The sequence below is a fragment of the Mustelus asterias genome, unplaced genomic scaffold (assembly GCF_964213995.1).
Source record: "Mustelus asterias unplaced genomic scaffold, sMusAst1.hap1.1 HAP1_SCAFFOLD_1197, whole genome shotgun sequence".
Taxonomy (NCBI): Eukaryota; Metazoa; Chordata; class Chondrichthyes; order Carcharhiniformes; family Triakidae; genus Mustelus; species Mustelus asterias.
In genome coordinates this window covers 63,925-83,773 of record NW_027591142.1, presented here as the reverse complement: position 1 = coordinate 83,773, position 19,849 = coordinate 63,925, and the positions used below count along the sequence as shown (strand labels likewise).

At 42.1% G+C, this 19,849-nt stretch overlaps 1 protein-coding gene and 1 non-coding gene across 2 annotated transcripts in view; both read right to left on the bottom strand.

The window, feature by feature from the left end:
* The window catches only part of wdr43 (WD repeat domain 43), a 50,787-nt gene that overhangs the window by 25,676 nt on the left and 5,262 nt on the right, over positions 1 to 19,849 (bottom strand). The window contains exons 2-5 of the mRNA XM_078206026.1: positions 15,023 to 15,157; positions 13,692 to 13,813; positions 5,205 to 5,325; positions 1,529 to 1,668 (exon numbers count right to left, since the gene is read on the bottom strand). Coding sequence (XP_078062152.1) covers positions 1,529 to 1,668; positions 5,205 to 5,325; positions 13,692 to 13,813; positions 15,023 to 15,157 — 518 coding nt within the window. The remainder of the gene's footprint in view (positions 1 to 1,528; positions 1,669 to 5,204; positions 5,326 to 13,691; positions 13,814 to 15,022; positions 15,158 to 19,849) is intronic.
* LOC144488010 (small nucleolar RNA SNORD53/SNORD92) lies at positions 7,518 to 7,591 on the bottom strand. Its single transcript, XR_013496507.1, has one exon. It is a non-coding gene; the product is annotated as a small nucleolar RNA SNORD53/SNORD92 (small nucleolar RNA).

Genomic DNA, 19,849 nt, shown 5'->3' with positions numbered 1-19,849 from the left:
CTTGTCACAATGTGAGCTATTTGCACCACTCAAGATACAGGATGTTCATTCAGGGCCCAATCAATTTTTATCATCCTTCTGTTCATGCGGTAGTCAACCAATTTTCAGTGAAACCAGCAAAGCGTACACCAACATTTTGATTACGAAACTGAGCATTCACAATGGAATCCACAAGTTTCAATCTCGTAGTAACGGCACTTATCTAGTTAAGAAACTTAAATGTAATCTCTATCAAAAGATAAGTTTTCCAGCGCCCCTCCACATAGTGGAGACAGCATGGACCTTTGATAATCTTTGAAAGAGGAATGCAGAGTAAACTCTGCAGAACAAAATCAGTTGCCTCATCTGCAAGAGACTCTTTTTGTCATCATCTCAATTGATTCACATTGATGAAACTTGTGGCATCAAGTCATAGAATGCAGCAGATATATCATGGTGAGATACAACTTGGGAATGGATCAGATGTTGGAAACAAGACTTCACTTATCGGGATTTGATGGTCAGAGGACCAAGTGCTTGATTCAAATTAATGGGGTCTAGTCCGGAGACTTCTGAGCAACCATGGCCAAGTGAATGGTTTGCTGAATTCTACTTAGTGTCTAATGGGTATACCAGATTTCAGATCAAGTAAAAATCCAACATTTCCAAAAGTACATTTTTAAAATTCATTCATGACATGTGAGCATCGCTGGCTGGGACAGCATTTATCGTTCATTCCTAAATACCCTTTAGAAAGTGATCGTAAGCTGTCTTCTTGAACTGCCACAGTCCACGTGGTGTAGGTACACCCAAGGTGTTGTTAGGTAGCGAGTTCCAGGATCGTGACCCAGCGACAGTGAAGGAATGGCGATATATTTCCAAGTCAGTGAGGTGAGTGGCTGGCTTGAAGGGGAACTTTTAGGTGGTGGTGTTCAAATGTCATCATCTGCTGTGGTGGGGTTTGAATCTGGGTCCCTGGATCACTGGTCCAGTAACAACTGCACTATCTCATCACTTCTAGTCAAACCATTTGAAGTCAAATATTTAAAAATGCAGACATACACACATCTCATTTAGATCTTCCCAATCCAGAAACTGTTACTTACTGAATACTGTAGAATATGTTTGATATAATGTGGAATGAGTACCGGATATGATCAAGCTCTAGTTTAATACCAGAACTTCTTGACTGGTGGAGGGGTGCCAATCCAAGCTAACAACTTCTTGCTTAAATTTAAGCAGTTGCCATTCAATTTATCAATGAGAGGTAGGGATTATTGATAACTGAGTACCTTAGAATCAAAGCTAACCCTAAAGTAAACAAGTCTAAGTTGAAGAGCAAATTAACTGGGCAAGACCTCCAGAAACTCTGAACACAGCGAGAGCAAAATGGATCCGTTGTCAGCCAAATCCTCAGCAAATGACCAAGAAAATAGTGTTGAATACCTGCAGTGTTCAATGGTCTCACTACATGTACTTGGAATAAGAGTTAAAAGTCAACCTATCTAGTGAATTGAAGGATATAAAATTAGGTTGACAGATGTCTCACCAAACATTAAGGAGTCGGTCATGCACAGCTCCAGACAGGAAGTATAAACCAGTTGTTCCATCGAATGGCTGACTGTCACTAGACGGTCGTATTGTGGCAAACGTAAGTGACGATATTGTTGTTGCATGGCCTGTGAATTTCTGCAAAGAGAACATTGAAAGAAATGTAACTACACCTTGCCTGAGCTTCATTAAAGGCAGACCACATCCTGTTTGCTTTAACAGAGGAGACCCATACATATAATGGCTGACTGAATGGCAGGAACTGCATTATAGTTAGGAGTGCAGGAAATCAAAGCGTGGTTTGTCTTTACTCAATGCTGCCATGACTCCACCTCCAATCTGAGGAACATGCAGATTAAACCAGGTGGCCAATGAACTTGTGGCCAGGCTCAATTACATTTATTTTTAAATGTATTGGACCATTTTCAATGACAAGGCTCGACACTGAACCTGCAATAATCCTTTTAAAAGTGCAACCAATTCAGCCGAAATATGATGCAAAAGGACATTTGGCCCAAGGCCACTGTACCATGGTATATGTATCACTATTATGGACTTTACCATATCCAACTAAATACCTGCTCATCTATTTTAAGGGACACTAATTGCACTCGGCCTACCTAACTTTTTTTAAAACAACTTTGTGAAAAAGAGCAAAGATAGTGGATTCTTCACAGAACTGTTATGGTGCAGGAGTCCATTTGGCCCATCCTATCTGCACCAGCTCTGCAAACTGACATCCTGCTATTTCTCTGCCTTTTCCCCCATACCCTTGCACATTGTTTCTGTTCAAGTAATCATCTAATGTCCTCTTGAATGCCTCAATTGCACCTGCCTCCACCACACTTCTAGGCAGAGCATTGCAGACCTGAACCACTCGCTGTGTGACAAAGGTTTTTCGCACATCACATTTGCTATCTTTACAAATTACTTTAAATCTGCGCTCCCTCAGTCTTGATCCTTTTATGAGCAAGAATAGTTTCTCCCTCTTTACTCTGTCCAGCCTCATGATTTTGAGCATCTCTATCAAATCTCCTTTTAGCCGTTTTCTCTCCAATAACAACCTCTGAAGTTTCTCACCCCTGGAACCATTCTCATAAACCATTTCTGCCCTCTCTCCAATACTGTCACTACCTTCCTGTAGTGTGATGCCCAGATCTGTTCACAAAATTCCAGCTGAGGTTTAACGAGTGCCTCCCCATCTCTGTTATTGCTACATCATATTTCCACTATGGAATCTGCACCTGTAATGCCTCAGTTTTATTTACTATTCTTCATTCACATACATGTACAGTGTAGTAAATGGGAGGCAACTCGTTGTGGCTCCAACAAGAAACAGTTTATTAATATAATATTATACATAAGATAAGGGCCTGAAAGAACCAATACACAAGTCTACTCTCTTCTCCTATCTCTGTGGGTCCTCTCTGTCCCAAGACTCACGCCCTTGCTCCCAATTGGCTCAAGCTTCCTGCGCTGCCTCCCAATCGGGTTCGATGCGATCAAATGGCCTGCAAAGGATCACCCCCATAAAGGGGCTACGTTACAACATTCCTTCCCCCCAATTCAAGTCCACCTATGAATGAAAAATAAAAGAAACATCATTATACACAAGCATGCAGACACAACAGCACATTCGGAACACCAAAGAAAAGTCCATTCAAAGTGAATCAGTCCAGAGACTTCTGGACTCTGGAGAGAGCTCGATACTGGGTCCTTCAGCAAGCAACAAATCTGGGCCACCAGATGCACACCCATCAACCCAATCCTCTTCGGCTTCAGAAGGCACAGGTTGCCTCAGCTCCACAACACTGGGTCAGTAGCTGGTGCACGAGTCCGCCACAGGACACACCTTTTGATCCCCTCCATCAGACCCAACTCTCTCCCTCAAATGATCCACGTTTTTTCACATAGTGACCTTGTACTTCTGCAACGTAAGAGACTGGTCCCATTCTTTCTGACACCCAGGTTGTTCCACCACCAAAATTTCTAGCCATAATTAAGTCAACCTGGAACACACTGTCCCCTTTTTTTGAATCATGTTCTTCTTCCTGGGAGGCTTGGCTAGTCTCCATGCTCGACAAACCTGAAAATACCAATCCCAGCGGGTTCGTAGATGGCACTCCATTAATAATTCAGCTGGTGCAAGCCCTGTGGTAACATTCGGCATATGACAACAAGAAACTTGCCAAGTAAAGGCAGTGGCATCTGGACTTACTTTTTCAGAGGTTTTAAACATTTGTACAGCTCATTCTGCTAAGCCATTCGAGATTGACCAAACGTGGTATTTGCTGTGTGATTTGAGAAATTTATGAAACTTCTCAGCTCTAAGTGCTGTGTCATTATCGGACACCAAGTCCCGAGATGCCATGGATGGCAAAAATCTGCCTCAACTTGTCGATGGCGGCTGTGGCCATTGCAGACATCATTAGCTGGACATCGAGAGATTTTGAATGTGCATCAACCAGGATGAGGAACATATGGTCCTGCGAAGTCTATGTGCAAATCAGGACCATGACCGACCTGGCCACTTCCATATATGCTGGTGATGGCAATAACTCCTGGGCTCGAGCAATGACTCGAGCATTGGTTGACCATTCTTTTGACCTTTGGCAATGCCTGGCCACTTGACACAGCTTTGGGCCAATGTTTTCATCCTACTTTGTCCAGGGTGTGCATCTCCTGTAGCAAAAGCCATTACCCCAGGGTGGCACTATTACACGAGCCCCCCACAACAACACGTCACCCTGACTATATCTCTGTCCTATGCAATAGGTAGGGTCTGAGTTGCTCTGACTTATCATAATGCCAAACTTGTACTTTTGATAGTAGTGGGTCTCTCTCAGTTCAAGTTTTCAGATGGGTACCTGAGGCCGGCAATGTCTTGAGCAGGCGCAACATCATTATTTCTTGTTGTACAAGTGTTGACAGGACGGTCTGCGGAAGAGGAAGGCAGCTGAGTTCACCCCCATTCGATATTTGCCTCCCTGGCCAATGCTGCAAGGAGTAGTTGTACGCAGCTAGCAAGAAGGCCCATCTCTGTACCCTCGCAGAGACAACTGGTGGCACGGGCTTACCCTCTCGTAGTAAACCCAACGGCAGCTTGTGATCGAGCATTGATATGTGAATTTTAGGAGTAAAGAAGCAATGATAAATTCAAAGCCAGCAATGGTTCTATTGCGTGCAGTTTTGAGCACATTATGGAAATTGCAAAGCCACTAGACAGTCAGGATTCTGCCAGAGTTGGAAGCTACAGCAATGGAGAGATGCATTAATGGAACTTACTGCACTGGAGCAGGAAGCAAAGGAGAATTAAAAGGTGCCTGGAACTAGGAAGAGTTTTGATAAGAACAATGGAATAAGATTGCTTTCTCTTGTTGACGAGGATCAGGGGTCATCAATTCAACGCCAAAAAGAGCAAAAATGTTTCTTTTCAGTAGGGCTGTTGGAAGACTGAATGCTTTGACCCAGGTACTGGTTGAGGGAAGGATCTTTTTAGGGAACATTGAATTAATATTTGAAGCAGAGGAAAATATAGGGACTTGTGGAAAGAAAGCAGGAGCCTGGTCATCCTCCCACTATACAAAACGTGTTTCCAAATTAGAAACCACTTGTGGCACAAATAAATTACAACTCAATGCAAACTGCACAGAAGCAGAGTTTTAAGTACTCACCCTGTACACTTCTTTGGTCTCCAGGTCCCATAGTTTGATGCCACGGCCCGCTGATAGCAACATCTTTCCATCGGGGCTGAGACAAAGACAACTGACGCTGCCTTTCTCAGCTTTCCATTTGCTGTTTGGGAGGGATGGGGGGAAGAAACATGTGTTTTAGGTTTAATGTTGCACATGTAGATAAAGCTGCAACACTATAGAAATTAACAAATTCTTCTGATTAATTTTCAACTGGGGCTTGGGGAGAGAGGATGTAGTAGGTCATTTAGCCCCCCTCAAGCATTTTCACCATTCAATGATGCAGAACTCAATTTTTTTTTAAATCTATCAACCTCAGTAACTGATCTAGCCATTTGTGGAGGGACCTTCCAAACTCCCATCACTCTTTGACTGAACTGTTTCCTGATTTCACTACTGAAATGTGTGGCTCTAATTTTTAATACTATAACGCCACACATTCCTATACTCTCCAGTCAACAGAAATAGTTTAGTATTATCTACTCCCCCCACATCTTGAAAATGTCAACTGAATCATCCCATAAACTTCTAAATTCATTAGAATACAACCTGAGTTTGTACAATCACTCCTCAGCTTAATCCTCAGAGTCCAGGCATCATTTTGGCAAATCTACACTGCACTCCCTCCAAGATCAATATGCACTACATTAGGTGTTGTTGGTGCCCACAGTTGTTCATAATACTCCAAGTATTATTAAACAGAACTTTTTCACACAGGGTTTCATTTCAAAGATGCTTACAAATAGATTGATTGTACTTTACACCTGGACATGTTTAGCTTGCAGTTTGTCTTCTCCTGCTTGGACCAAGCACCTCTTGCAATATAACTGCTTAAAAGTCTCAAACACCGTCATGAAACCAGCAATTCTTCAAACTGGAGCTAAGGTCAAGAAAACCAATGTGTCACTTAATATACTTTACAGAATTCCAATATAAAGCAGCCAATTGTTTCTCTAGAGCCCATTCGAATTATGCTGATTTCTTCCTCTCTGTGCCCTGCATCAAATTTAAGATCCACTGGGGGCAGGCACAATGCAATAGATGGAAGCAGCCCTCTGCTATCTCACACAAGGGAACGTTCTTCACCCAAGAGCTTGTATGCGTCACTGAGCTATCATAGCTGTGCCCACATGGTCTAAGAGTTTGGAAGAAGAGTGATGTTGGACTTGAAGCATTAATGCTGTTTCTCTCTCCACAGATGCTACTAGACCTGCTGAATTTTTCCAGAATTTTCTATTTACCTCAATATTTTGCTTTTATTTTATTGTCAAGAGTATTGAGGGAGACTTCCCATGACTGAGGTTGAATCTAATTAAAATTACACCACCAACATAGCATAAAATAGTATCATTTATTTTCTGCACATTAGGGTGAAGGGGTAACAGTAATGAAGGGGCCAATTTTGGAAGAACATAAGAAATAGGAGCAGGAGTAGGCCATCTGGTCCTTCGAGCCTGCCCCGCCTTTCAACAAGATCATGGCTGATCTGAAGCGAATCAGTTCCACTTACCCGCCTGCTCCCCAAATCCCCTAATTCCCTTATCGATCAGAAAACTATCTACCCGTGATTTAAACATATTCAACGAGGAAGCCTCCACCACTTCAGTGGGCAGAGAATTCCAGAGATTCACTACCCTCTGAGAGAAGAAGTTCCCCCTCAACTCTGTTCTGAACCGCCCCCCCCCCTTATTTTGAGGCTGTGCCCTCTAGTTTTGGTTTCCCTTCTAAGTGGAAAGAATCTCTCCACCTCTACCCTATCCAGCCCCTTCATTATCTTATATGTCTCTATAAGATCACCCCTCATCCTTCTAAACTCCAACGAGTACAGACCCAATCTGTTTAATCTCTCCTCATAAGCTACACCCCTCATCTCCGGTATCAACCTGGTGAACCTTCTCTGCACTCCCTCCAAGGCCAATATATCCTTTCGCAAATAAGGGGACCAAAACTGCACACAGTACTCCAGTTGCGGCCTCACCAGTGCCTTGTACAGTTGCAGCAAGACCTCCCTGCTTTTATATTCTATCCCCCTCGCGATAAAGGCCAACATTCCATTCGCCTTCTTGATCACCTGCTGCACCTGCAGACTGAGTTTTTGCGATTCGTGCACAAGGGTCCCCAGGTCCCTCTGCACAGTCGCACGATGTAATTTTTCTCCATTTAAATAATATTTAAATGGAGAAGGCAGGCAGTCACACAAACACAATCATCATTTCATCTGCAAGGTTATCATTTTGTTTTAAATTAACCCTGAATGGCTACTCATCACCAAAGCAAATCGAGGGATTAGCCAGCTTGCTCAGACAGCCAAGGATGTGTCATCAGGTTTGTCAGCAAAATAGCGAAACCTTAACAAATCATCACAGCAAGACTTCTGGAAACCCTGCTTTGGTGGAAAGAGTAAATGTGCTCAAGAGGTACAGCTATTCGTTTATGTGACAAGTTTGAGAACTTCCACTAACCTTCTCTCCCACCACCCCTGACACCACATTGCACAGAAACTTCACACATTTGCTTGTTCCATCATTTTAATGCCAGACTAGATTCTGCTATCATTCAAAACAAATCTAATCAATACTGATAACACAAAGCGCGCTGGTGGGGTGTGCATTCTGAAAAATCGTCACAGTTTAATGTAAATCAACAATGATCTCCTTGGACATGTGATACCATTGTCAAAAGGAGGTTTAAGAAAATGTCACATGGCACAGGTAATGCCCAGTGAGTAATCTTAAACTCAAAGTACCAAAATGGTAACCAGAAGAAACCCAAGAACCAAATATTTCATTTTTATTAAAAATTCATTCGTGGGACATGGGTGTCACTGGCTGGCCAGCATTTATTGCCCATCCCTAGTTGCCCTTGAACTGAGTGGCTTGCTAGGCCATTTCAGAGGGCAGTTGAGAGTCAACCACGTTGCTGTGGCTCTGGAGTCACATGTAGGCCACACCGGGTAAGGATGGCAGATTTCCTTCCGAAAGGGCATTAGCAAATCAGATCGGGTTTTTCTGACAATCGACAACGGTTTCATGGTCATCAGTAGATTTTTAATTCCAGATGTTTAAAAATTGAATTCAAATTCTAACATCTGAGAACAAGGAATAGAGAAATGGCACAAAAAGGGAGTCGAGGCCGTAAAAACATATACTCCATAAAATACATAGTGTGATACAGTACTTACTAATTTATGAAGCTGCCTTGTGTCTCAGACACAATTTCAAACATTCAAGCCACAAAAAGACACAGCCTTTAATTCCAATTTAATCTCTAGAATCAGACATCAACTCACAAAGCAAGCAGCTTTAACTTTGTAGAAGTCACACACAGATATTTACCATTTCCACCCTTTCCAGTTTTTTCAGAAACTGTTTAAGACTGTCAAGTTGAAGATGCTGCAAGCACTGGGCCTCCACGATAAAAACCTCAGTTAGTTTCAACGATGGTACACAATTCATTTTAGTTCCATTTACCAGCAGTGTGCTCAGATGGCCATAAATCAGGTGTATTTTAAACATCTGAGAAAGAGGCACCTTAAGCCGAGCAATGAACTTTGCTTTTTAGGACTGAGAGAATGCATTCAGTTAAGGAAACATTTCACTCTGTCCCAATTTTCCTAATGCACAACCAATAGTGTCGCTACCTGCCCCCCACAGCCACCGCAACTCTCAGGAGTGATTCACAAGTGTCTCAGATTCTGAAGACAAGTCATAGAACAACAAACACTTGCCAGTTGCTGTGCATGTTATATACATTGCAGATCCAGTCAAATGATTTATTTCCAGAAATGGTTCACATCTTGGGGATACTCTCTGGTTTAACTTCTTCTCTATCACAACAAAAACCTGCAAGCTTCTGGAGGAACCAATGCGAGCAACTGAACTCCTGAGAGTTTACTACCACACAAAGGACTGCGTAACCAACAGAAGGAGATGGGAACTGTCACGGTCAAAGGAACCGTGGCCTTGGCTGTTACAAAAGAATTGATTATAAACTTCAAGCAAAGATTCACTTGTAGAATAATCAAACTTCAGAAAAGTGGTATTCATTCATCATTAACTGGATTGGGGAAGTTATTTCTGAAGAGCCAGTCTAACACATAAATCAGCCAAGTTGCCCAAATCTGAATACAGGAATTAAAGAGGCCTGGAAGAAAATATCTGCCGATTTTTCATGGAAACTAGCAACCCCAATGCCTTTTCTTCAGTTTTGCAAGCACCAGGCAATGAACTGCCACATTAGGAGAGGGGCCATGTTTTTGAGGAAGAGGTGTTACAGGCTAATAGGCTGGAGGAAATAGATGTTCGGAGGGAGGATGTCCTGGCAGTTTTGAATAAACTGAAGGTCGATAAGTCCCCTGGGCCTGATGAAATGTATCCTAGGATTCATTGGGAGGCAGGGGATGAGATTGCAGAGCCTTTGGCTTGGATCTTTGGGTCCTCGCTATCCACGGGGATAGTGCCAGAGGACTGGAGAAGGGCGAATGTTGTTCCTCTGTTTAAGAAAGGGAATAGAAATGACCCTGGTAATTATAGACCGGTTAGTCTTACTTCGGTGGTTGGTAAATTGATGGAAAAGGTCCTTAGGGATAGAATTTACGACCATTTAGAAAGATGCGGATTAATCCGGGATAGTCAGCACGGATTCGTGAAGGGCAAGTCGTGCCTCACAAATTTGATAGAATTTTTTGAGGAGGTAACTAAGTGTGTTGATGAAGGTAGGGCAGTTGATGTCATATACATGGATTTTAGTAAGGCGTTTGATAAAGTCCCCCATGGACGGCTTATGATGAAAGTGAGGAGGTGTGGGATAGAGGGAAAGTTGGCCGATTGGATAGGTAACTGGCTGTCTGATCGAAGACAGAGGGTGGTGGTGGATTGAAAATTTTTGAATTGGAGGCAGGTTGCTAGCGGAGTGCCACAGGGATCAGTGCTTGGTCCTCTGCTCTTTGTGATTTTTATTAATGACTTAGAGGAGAGGGCTGAAGGGTGGATCAGTAAATTTGCTGATGACACCAAGATTGGTGGAGTAGTGGATGAGGTGGAGGGCTGTTGTAGGCTGCAAAGAGACACAGATAGGATGCAAAGCTGGTCTGAAAAATGGCAAATGGAGTTTAACCCTGATAAATGTGAGGTGATTCATTTTGGTAGGACTAATTTAAATGTGGATTACAGGGTCAAAGGTAGGGTTCTGAAGACTGTGGAGGAACAGAGAGATCTTGGGGTCCATATCCACAGATCTTTAAAGGTTGTCACTCAAGTGGATAGAGCTGTGAAGAAGGCCTATAGTGTGTTAGCTTTTATTAACAGGGGGTTGGAGTTTAAGAGCCGTGGGGTTATGCTGCAACTGTACAGGACCTTGGTGAGACCACATTTGGAATATTGTGTGCAGTTCTGGTCACCTCACTATAAGAAGGATGTGGAAGCGCTGGAAAGAGTGCAGAGGAGATTTACCAGGATGCTGCCTGGTTTGGAGGGTAGGACTTATGAGGACAGGTTAAGGGAGCTAGGGCTGTTCTCTCTGGAGCGGAGGAGGCTGAGGGGAGACTTAATAGAAGTTTATAAAATGATGAAGGGGATAGAGAGAGTGATTGTTCAAAGACTATTTCCTCGGGTGGATGGGGCTATTACAAGGGGGCATAACTATAGGGTTCGTGGTGGGAGATATAGGAAGGATATCAGAGGTAGGTTCTTTACGCAGAGAGTGGTTGGGGTGTGGAATGGACTGCCTGCAGTGATAGTGGAGTCAGACACTTGAGGAACATTTAAGCGGTTATTGGATAGGCACATGGAGCACACCAGGATGATAGGGAGTGGGATAGCTTGATCTTGGTTTCAGATAAAGCTCGGCACAACATCGTGGGCCGAAGGGCCTGTTCTGTGCTGTTATATGTTCTATATGTAAAATATCATTGCATAGGGATCTGTAATGGGACCTCAGCTTTTCACCATGTATATTATGGACTTAAATAAAGGAATTCATTAGATAACATTAATTTAAGAGCTATAAACTGTAATGGTGGGAGCACAAAAGACTGGCTCTGTGAAAAGCTATGACACAGTTTAATGTGAGCAAGTGTAAGGTTACGCACTTGGATCTGCGATAGATAAATATGAATAATTTATTCATGAACACTGGGGTAGGGAGCAAAGGGAATTCGATATCCATGTACACAAATCTAAAAACTGGTGCACAGGTACTAATGCAATGTTGGAAAAGCATCGAAGCATGTGTGACTCTGTTCTAACTGAATTGCGGAACATGCTTTATCGGCTGAATGGTACACTGTTCACATGTTCTTCCGATCAGTCCCATTAAATGTACCCTGGCAAATTTGCAATGCGTTTCCTACACCACAAGATTTGATTCCAGAAATGAGAGGTTTGTCTTACAAAGAGAGATTGGGCAGTTTAGGCCAATACTCCTTCAGAAGAATGAGATCTCTAACTGAGATGTACAAGCTGATAACAGGGACTGACAAAGCAGACATGGAGTGGATGTTTCCTCTTGCAGGGAATCTAGAACAGGAGGTCATAGTTTTACAATATGGGGAGGGAGATTTAAAACAGAGATGAGGAAAAATTACTTCTCTCAAAGGATCGTGATTCTGTGGAATTCACCACCCGAGAGTGGTGGATGCTGGGACATTGAGTAAATTTAAGGAAGAGGTCGACATTTTAGTAAGGGTTTGGAGGGCCATGATGAATGGACAGGAAAGTAGAGTTGAGGCTGAGATTAAATCAGCCATGATCGCATGAAATGGTGGAGCAGGCTCGAAGCCCTACTCCTGCTCCTGGTTGTGTACAATAATGCAAGGGTTAATTTTCTGCAACTATTTTAAGACAACTTCAAAGTGCACATCTTTTCATTCCGCTGAGGATGTGTTAGGGTTGAGATCCAAACTCTACCACTGTAAAACACTTGAGACTTTGCTCACTGCTATTATGTAAACACCCAGGTCAAAGGGAATTTGCCCAACAGTTCATGCGCTCAAATGCTTTTTTTAAACTATCCTTCAGCAGACATCTTTGAATTAAATTCACCAACTTAACACTGATTCACCACACCAATTAATCTGTTCCATGCACTTTCAACTAACACAACTCCATGATTTGGCAGTTCCACTAGTCCGGATGTGTGGCCTGGTGTTAGGACTTATACTGTTGGCAACAAACTCAAGGTTTTCTTACCAAAAAGGACAGATAAAGGATTGAACATTTTCTTTTGTATTTTAGGGCTCGATGTTTTAGTGGAAACCTCAGAACGTGGAGAAACCAAGAGTCTGGAATCATCTAACTAAGGCCGGCAGATTTCCTTTCCTAAAGGACATTAATGACCCAGTTTTTTAAAATCACAATGTGGTAGTGACATGATCCCATCGCTGATACCAGCATTTATTTCAGATTTATTGAGTTTAAATTCTCCAGCTTCCTTGGTGGGATTTGGATTCTTGTCTCGAGATCATTAGTCCAGGCCTCTAGACTAATATGCTACCATTCCCTTTAAATACATTACTTGGGAAGTTACTTCAATGACGCAATCTACATGCCAGTCTGAAGCAGCCCTTTGAGAAAACTCCTAGCTTTTGATTGCTTCTTCCCAATTCCAAAACATGAATATCTCAAAAGTATGCAAGGGAATGGGTGACAATGCTGTAGGCCCAGTATGTAACTACGTGAAGCAGGGAAGTTACAAGATTGATTCTTAGTCTGCACTGCAACATTTCCAGCAGCCTTAAGTTTACAATGGCACTGGGGAAAACAACCAGAATTCTGGCTTTTAATCACAAGTGAGCACTTTATTTCACAAACAAAATTCCACATGTGAATTACCAACACCAAATATGAACAATGGCCCAACGGAGCTGGTGCAAACCATTCCAATAATCAACACTGCTGGCTATGGGCATATAGCAAAAAACTTTGTTCTAGGCTTAACACCTCAACTTCATTCAGTTTTGAAGATTAAAATGTAAATACAGTCTCATTGGTTATAAATTTAAAATATCAGTTATTCATGTATTTTGTTCACAAAATAGCAGACAATGCAAGATTAAAGACAATGGCTGCTTCTTGTAACTTACATATGTATTTCACGATAGACTCTGAATTAGTGAAGACAATTAGATGGTCCATGAAAATATGGCACCAGCTTTCAAAATAGCATATTCACTGATGAGTGCTCCGACAATGCATATCAAAAGAACTGCATTCATCTCGCTGCCAAATGAGCGCCTTGTGGCAGCAGAACCAGCTTTGTGGAAATGAAGTACGTACAGCGTTGTTACTGAATCAATAATGGAAGAAATCATGGAATGTCAACCAAATGACCTGCCAGGCTCGTTCGTCTGAATGTGACGAGACAAGTCGTCATTTAGGCTTTCCTTTGGGAGGGAGAGAGAAGAAAAATTTGGGAGGGGGAGAAGAAAAAGGAGAAAACTTCACAGCCTGTGAACCAGACTTCTGTACTAACCATTTTACTTTCCCTGTTGGCACACTCCATTCCACTATGTGCTTGTCATCTGAGCAGCTATAGAGGCAATCATTTTCTGGATGCCACCGCACACAATTTACTTTACTGTCATGTCCACCACCCTGAAATGCATAAAAAGACTATAGTTAAGAAATTGTTCAAGGATGATTTTTATAAACACAGGATTTCCAATTTGTGCTGGAACTGCACCGAAAGTGAACACAGCTTGATTTGATTTATTATGACATGTAGTGGTATACAGTGAAAAGTATTGCTTCTTGCACGCTATACAGACAAAAATATGGTGTTAAGCCAAAGCTAGGGTGTAGAGAAAGATCAACTTAATATAAGGTAGGGCCATTCAAGTCTGCTGGCAGCAGAAGTATCCACAATTGGAAAAAAACAATTTTCCTTTTTCCTGAACAAAGGGACTAGCTCTTGAAAAATATAATTTCCCTCAAGTTTCAAAGCACATGCCACTGGTCCTATTCCATCCGCCACCAGTGGGTCAGAAAAACAACTATTAGCTCACTCTGGATGCCAAGGTAACCAGAGTTACTGCTCGCAGTAACTACAGGACAAGAACCAATTCAGATTGCTGAATATCAGGAGGCAAAATGCCTCAATTCGGACCATTCCACAGCACTGCCTAATCCAAATGATAAAATATACTGTTAATGAGTCGAGTCGCCAAGTTTGGTCCCAGGAATATAAACCTATCATTGCATATTTAGTGATACTGGCACCAGGTATCTTTAAACAAAATTTCAAGATCAAATTGAATAACTTCCATGGCTTAAGAAAGTAAGTTGCAGCTGGTTGTATGTAGTGCTTTTCTTGATACGACAAATTTATCTTCTGGGCAAGATAGAAAGAACTGGAACATAAAGTGTTAGTCACACCACAGATATAAAATTCTGAACATATTTTATTGGTGCACTTTTTGGCTACAGCATCCTGAAAATAAACAAATTATTAGGCTATGTAATAATACAAATTTATAGCTGCTCTAAACTTGGAAAATATAGTTCATAGGTCATCTATTAAATGGTTTAATTCAACATCAAACTGATTGGCATGAGTAAAACTCTACTTTTGGTTAAGACTAAGCAGTTCAGTTAATTAGTCGACTCAACACGTTCTGGTAAATGACATTACATGGAATTAAACTGAAGCCAAACGGGCATTTTAATGTATAGATACACATATTAGTGTGCCCCACTCTCCCCATTAATTTTCATCAAGAAAGTATTCTTGGTAACATGTATACCCATCCAATTCTGAAATACCCATCATTTCACCCAATGCAACATTAAAAATCAATATCTTACCAGCTTACTCTGTAGTTCTCCCTTTACTATGCTGTATAACAAGATGCTACCAACCGCTGTACCAATAGCCAATAGATCTAATTCCTCATCACCTTTCACATCTTCTGATCTCCTCTTTTTCGTCTGAGGACCTTCCTGAAAAGGGGAAGAGAAAACAAATTGGGTACTCTTTCACTTGGGAATTTCATGTGCGCTGTTCAAACGATTATTTAACGCGAGATTATTGTCCCCGTTTCCCAACCGGGGTTCAAGTTTAGGTTGGAGCCAAAGCCTTTGGTCATTATAACCCGTTAAGACATTTTGGAAGGATTTCTACTTAGGTGAAAATTTCAAAACTGCGTCCTGCCAGCAAGGAAGAATCTACAGTAACTTCAGCATGTCATCTTTTCACAACACCAGGTTAAAGTCCAACAGGGTTATTTGGAATCACGAGCTTACGGAGCGCTGCTCCTTCATCAGCTCAGTTACTCAATTGATGAAGGAGCAGCGTTCCATAAGCTCGTGATTCCAAATAAACCTGTTGGACTTTAACCTGGTGTTGAGACTTCTTACTGTGCCCACCCCAGTCCAACACCGGCATCTCCACTTCATACCATCTTTTGGATGAGGAAGAATGGAGGAAAAGAGATTGAAGGACTAAGATGGAGAGAACAATATTTCTTGTTAATTTAATCATACAAACATTGGAAATGTCAATCTGTTTTGCCTGCTTTCTCTTTCTTCATCTCCAGACAACCCAAGTCCTGTTGGAGATACACATCCATCTAAGCTAACACAACGAAATGCAGCAACCCCATTGTGTCAGTTTGACTCAGTTGGTACCACTTTCAACTAAGTCCAAGGTGAGCTGAAGTCACAATACAGATTAAACTTGTAGGAACAGATGCATGTGTTTCATTCTTGCACCCAGGAATACTTGGGATGTCTACAGGCCACTTGTAGCTCACTCCCTCCTCCTCCATTTGTAACTTTCTTCCATGCTGCCACAGATAGAGCCCTCCACAATTGCTGTTTTATTCCCAAGGAACGAAGCTATCTTTTGATTCTTTTTGAAAACATTGTTCAATTAAAACTATCCAGGAATGAATTAAAAAGCTAAATGTAAAGATTTGAAGTGGAAAAATCTGAAAGAGCACTGAAGCTCGGCTAGATGTTTTAGAATAGAGATATTCTTAGATTCTATGCCATATACTTTAAAAGCTAAACATTTCCAGTTCTTGTTACTGAAGTGCTATAAAAAGACCCTAATAGGTACATGCATGTACCTGTTGAGTGCGCAGCCTTTGAAATCAGAGAATTAGCCAGAAAAAAAACATGAAAAAAGGAGAGCATGATTCTTCTGTAAATCAGTTGTTATTGCTTTCTGGTAAAACATTTATTCCCTGTTATTTTCAAACCACTAGTCTAGCTTCAATCCAAGTTAAGATCCAAAGAATTATCAAATGAAAAGATAACTGGCAGCAATTCGTGCCAATAAATGATGCAAAAAACAAACAAGAATGGAAGTGCCAAACCAAACAAAATCTGAACACTGAAGCTCAATACTTCAAGATGACTGCTTGAAAAGCTCAGTTCTACTCTCAAATCTATAACCATGGAAAATCCCAGTTATTAGAACACTTCATATGAAGCATGGACCTCAGATTGACACTAAAAGGAGATAGGTTCATAGTAAAACTTAAACAAATGCTATGTTTACATCACTGAAATGTTGATCAGGACACTGAACAAGCCGGGTTACATCAGAACAATGTGAAATTTTAACTGTTTCCCTCTCCAGACCTGCTGATGATTTAGACCATAAGACATAGGAGCAGAATTAGGCCACTCGGCCCATCGAGTCTGCTCCGCCATTCAATCATGGCTGCTATTTTTCTCATCCCCATTCTCCTGCCTTTTTCCCATAACCCCTGATCCCCTTATCAATCAAGAACCTATCTCTGTCTTAAAGACACTCAATGACCCGGCCTCCACAGCCTTCTGTGGCAAAGAGTTCCACAGATTCACCACTCTCTGGCTGAAGAAATTCCTCCTCATCTCTGTTTTAAAGGATTGTCCCTTCAGCCCGAGATGGTGTTCTCTGGTTCTAGTTTTCCCTACTAGTGGAAACATCCTCTCCACGTCCACTCTATTCAGGCCTTGCAGTATCCTGCAAGTTTCAATAAGATCCCCCCCCCACTCATTCCAACTCTTCCCAGCTGCTTTTCTTTCAGATTTCCAGCATTTGCAGTGTTTTGTTTTGGGGTCAATAATATCATTGCGATCAAAGCAGCAAACTGTGGATGCTAGAAATCTGAAATTGAAACCGAAAGTAGAGGAAAAACTCAGCAGAAAAACAGGAGCTGAATCCAACATGACTCCGCTTTAGAACTGGGCACACGGATTTGAAACATTAACTGTTTCCCCTTCCACAACTGCTGCCAGGTCTACTGAGCTTTTTGCAGCATTTTCTGTTTTTATAACTAATATCGCATTGTACTTACACTCAAGAGACAAAGTTGGTTCAAACTGCTTTAAACTGGCATCCACCCATGAAGGGATCCCCAAGGTATTAGCATGAATACAATGTTCTGCATTTGATTTTTGAGCATATTATTTCTGCCAAGCTGACGGGTGACAATTGAGTACATATAAATTAAGCCTGTTTCTGCCACAATAGGGCTTTTTGCTTAGGATAGCAGCTCTCTTTCGAAAGTTCGGATAGTCATTTGGAATGTGTCTATGTGTAGAGTCTTCCAAAGGAGTGTTTGAAACTCTCCGCGAGGTGATGCATTTTGGCAGATTGAACCAGGGCAGGACTTACTCAGTTAATGGTAGGGCATTGGGGAGAGTTACAGAACAAAGAGAGCTAGGGGTACATGTTCATAGCTCCTCGAAAGTGGAGTCACAGGTGGACAGAGCGGTGAAGAAGGCATTCAGCATGCTTGGTTTCATCGGTCAGAACATTGAATACAGGAGTTGGGACGTCTTGTTGAAGTTGTACAAATCATTGGTACGGCCACACTTGGAATATTGTGTGCAATTCTGGTCACCCTATTATAGAATGGATATTATTAAACTAGAAAAGAGTGCAGAAAAGATTTACTAGGATGCTACCAGGACTTGATGGATTGAGTTATAAGGAGAGGCTGGATAGACTGGGACTTTTTTCTCTGGAGCGTAGGAGGCTGAGGGGTGACCTTATAGAGGTCTATAAAATAATGAGGGGCATCAACAAGGTAGATAGTCAATATCTTTTCCCAAAGGTAGGGGAGTCTAAAACTAGAGGGAATAGGTTTACGGTGAGAGGGGAGAGATACAGAAGTGTCCAGAGGGGCAATGTTTTCTCACAGAGGGTGGTGAGTGTCTGGAACAAGCTGCCAGAGGTAGTAGTAGAGGCGGGTACAATTTTATCTTTTAAAAAGCATTTAGATAGTTCCTCACCGCCCCCCCCCCCCTCCCCCGCAGTGTAACTACACTAGAATCTTTGGACTGCAAGTCCAAGTCAACCCAGTCTTCCCCTCCCAGAATTATGGACAAGACAACCAGTGCTGATTAAGTTCCTGGTTACTTAATACCCCATTTTCCAGGAAAAATGCCAGATTTTATATCAGAATATAATTTCCCCATGCACACAGAATTTTACCCATAAAATTCTAATCAAAACCCTCGGGATTTATTAAAACCGCACACCAAAATTGCTGTAAAAACATGTCTTTGATAAATTACTAAATACCCACAACTATAACCTTTGAGAAAGCCTCATGTAACTCCCACCACTCCACCAACCACCCAATAAACTACTTTGTAAAAAACACATCCAGTTCAGCCCCATGAGTCAGAGTTTTACAGTACAAATAGAAGCCCTTCAGCACATCTTACTGCACTGACCATCAGGCACCTATCTGAGTCCCATTTTCCAGCACCTGGTCGGTGACTTTGAATGCTATGGTGTTTCAACTGCTCACCGAAATGCTTAAATGTTGAGGGTCCCCACCTCTACCACCCTTTGAGGCAGTGGATTCCAGATAGCCATCACCCACTGGGTGAAAGTTTTTCCTCAAATCCCCTTCCCTTAAATCTGTGCTTCACGGTTACTGACCCTACGACTAAGGGGAAAAGTTCCTTCTACCCTATGTTCCTCAATTTTGTACACCTCGATCAGGTCACCTCTTGGCCTTCTCTGCTTGAAGGAAGACAGCCTCAGCCGAACCAGCCTCTCCTCAAAGCAGGTTCCACATGTGCACTTGATGATACCCAGCTCTACCTTGTCACTTCACTATGGAATACCAAAGTGCTTTTCTGACATCCAGTCCTGGACGAGTTGTACAGTTTAGGTATTACGCATCGGAAAGCCCTTGATTTCAGCCTTAGCCAGAAACGTCATTCCCAAGCCAACAATTCCAGTCCCTTTCCTGATCTGATTGAAACAGACTATTTTGATCTTACCATCATACTTGACCAGGGCCTGAACATCTCACTTTGTATCCTCTTCATCACTAAAATCGCCTAATCCCACATCTACAATATTACCTGTTTCAACCTACATAGTGCTGAAACTAGCATCGATGCTTGTTACCCGCTGTCAATTATTCCAATGATGGATATCCTACCATCAAACTTGGTTACTGACAGAATCCCTTTATTGCAGTAAAATTACTGAGCCTCACAACAGCCTTACCAAACTTCATTTGGAGCAGTAGGTAGCACAATGGTTAGCACAGCTGCCTCTCAGCTCCAGGGACCTGGGTTTGATTCTCGGCTTGGGTGACTGTCTGTGTGGAGTTTGCACATTCTCCCCGTGTCTGCGTGGGTTTCCTCCAGGTGCTCTGGTTTCCTCCCACAGTC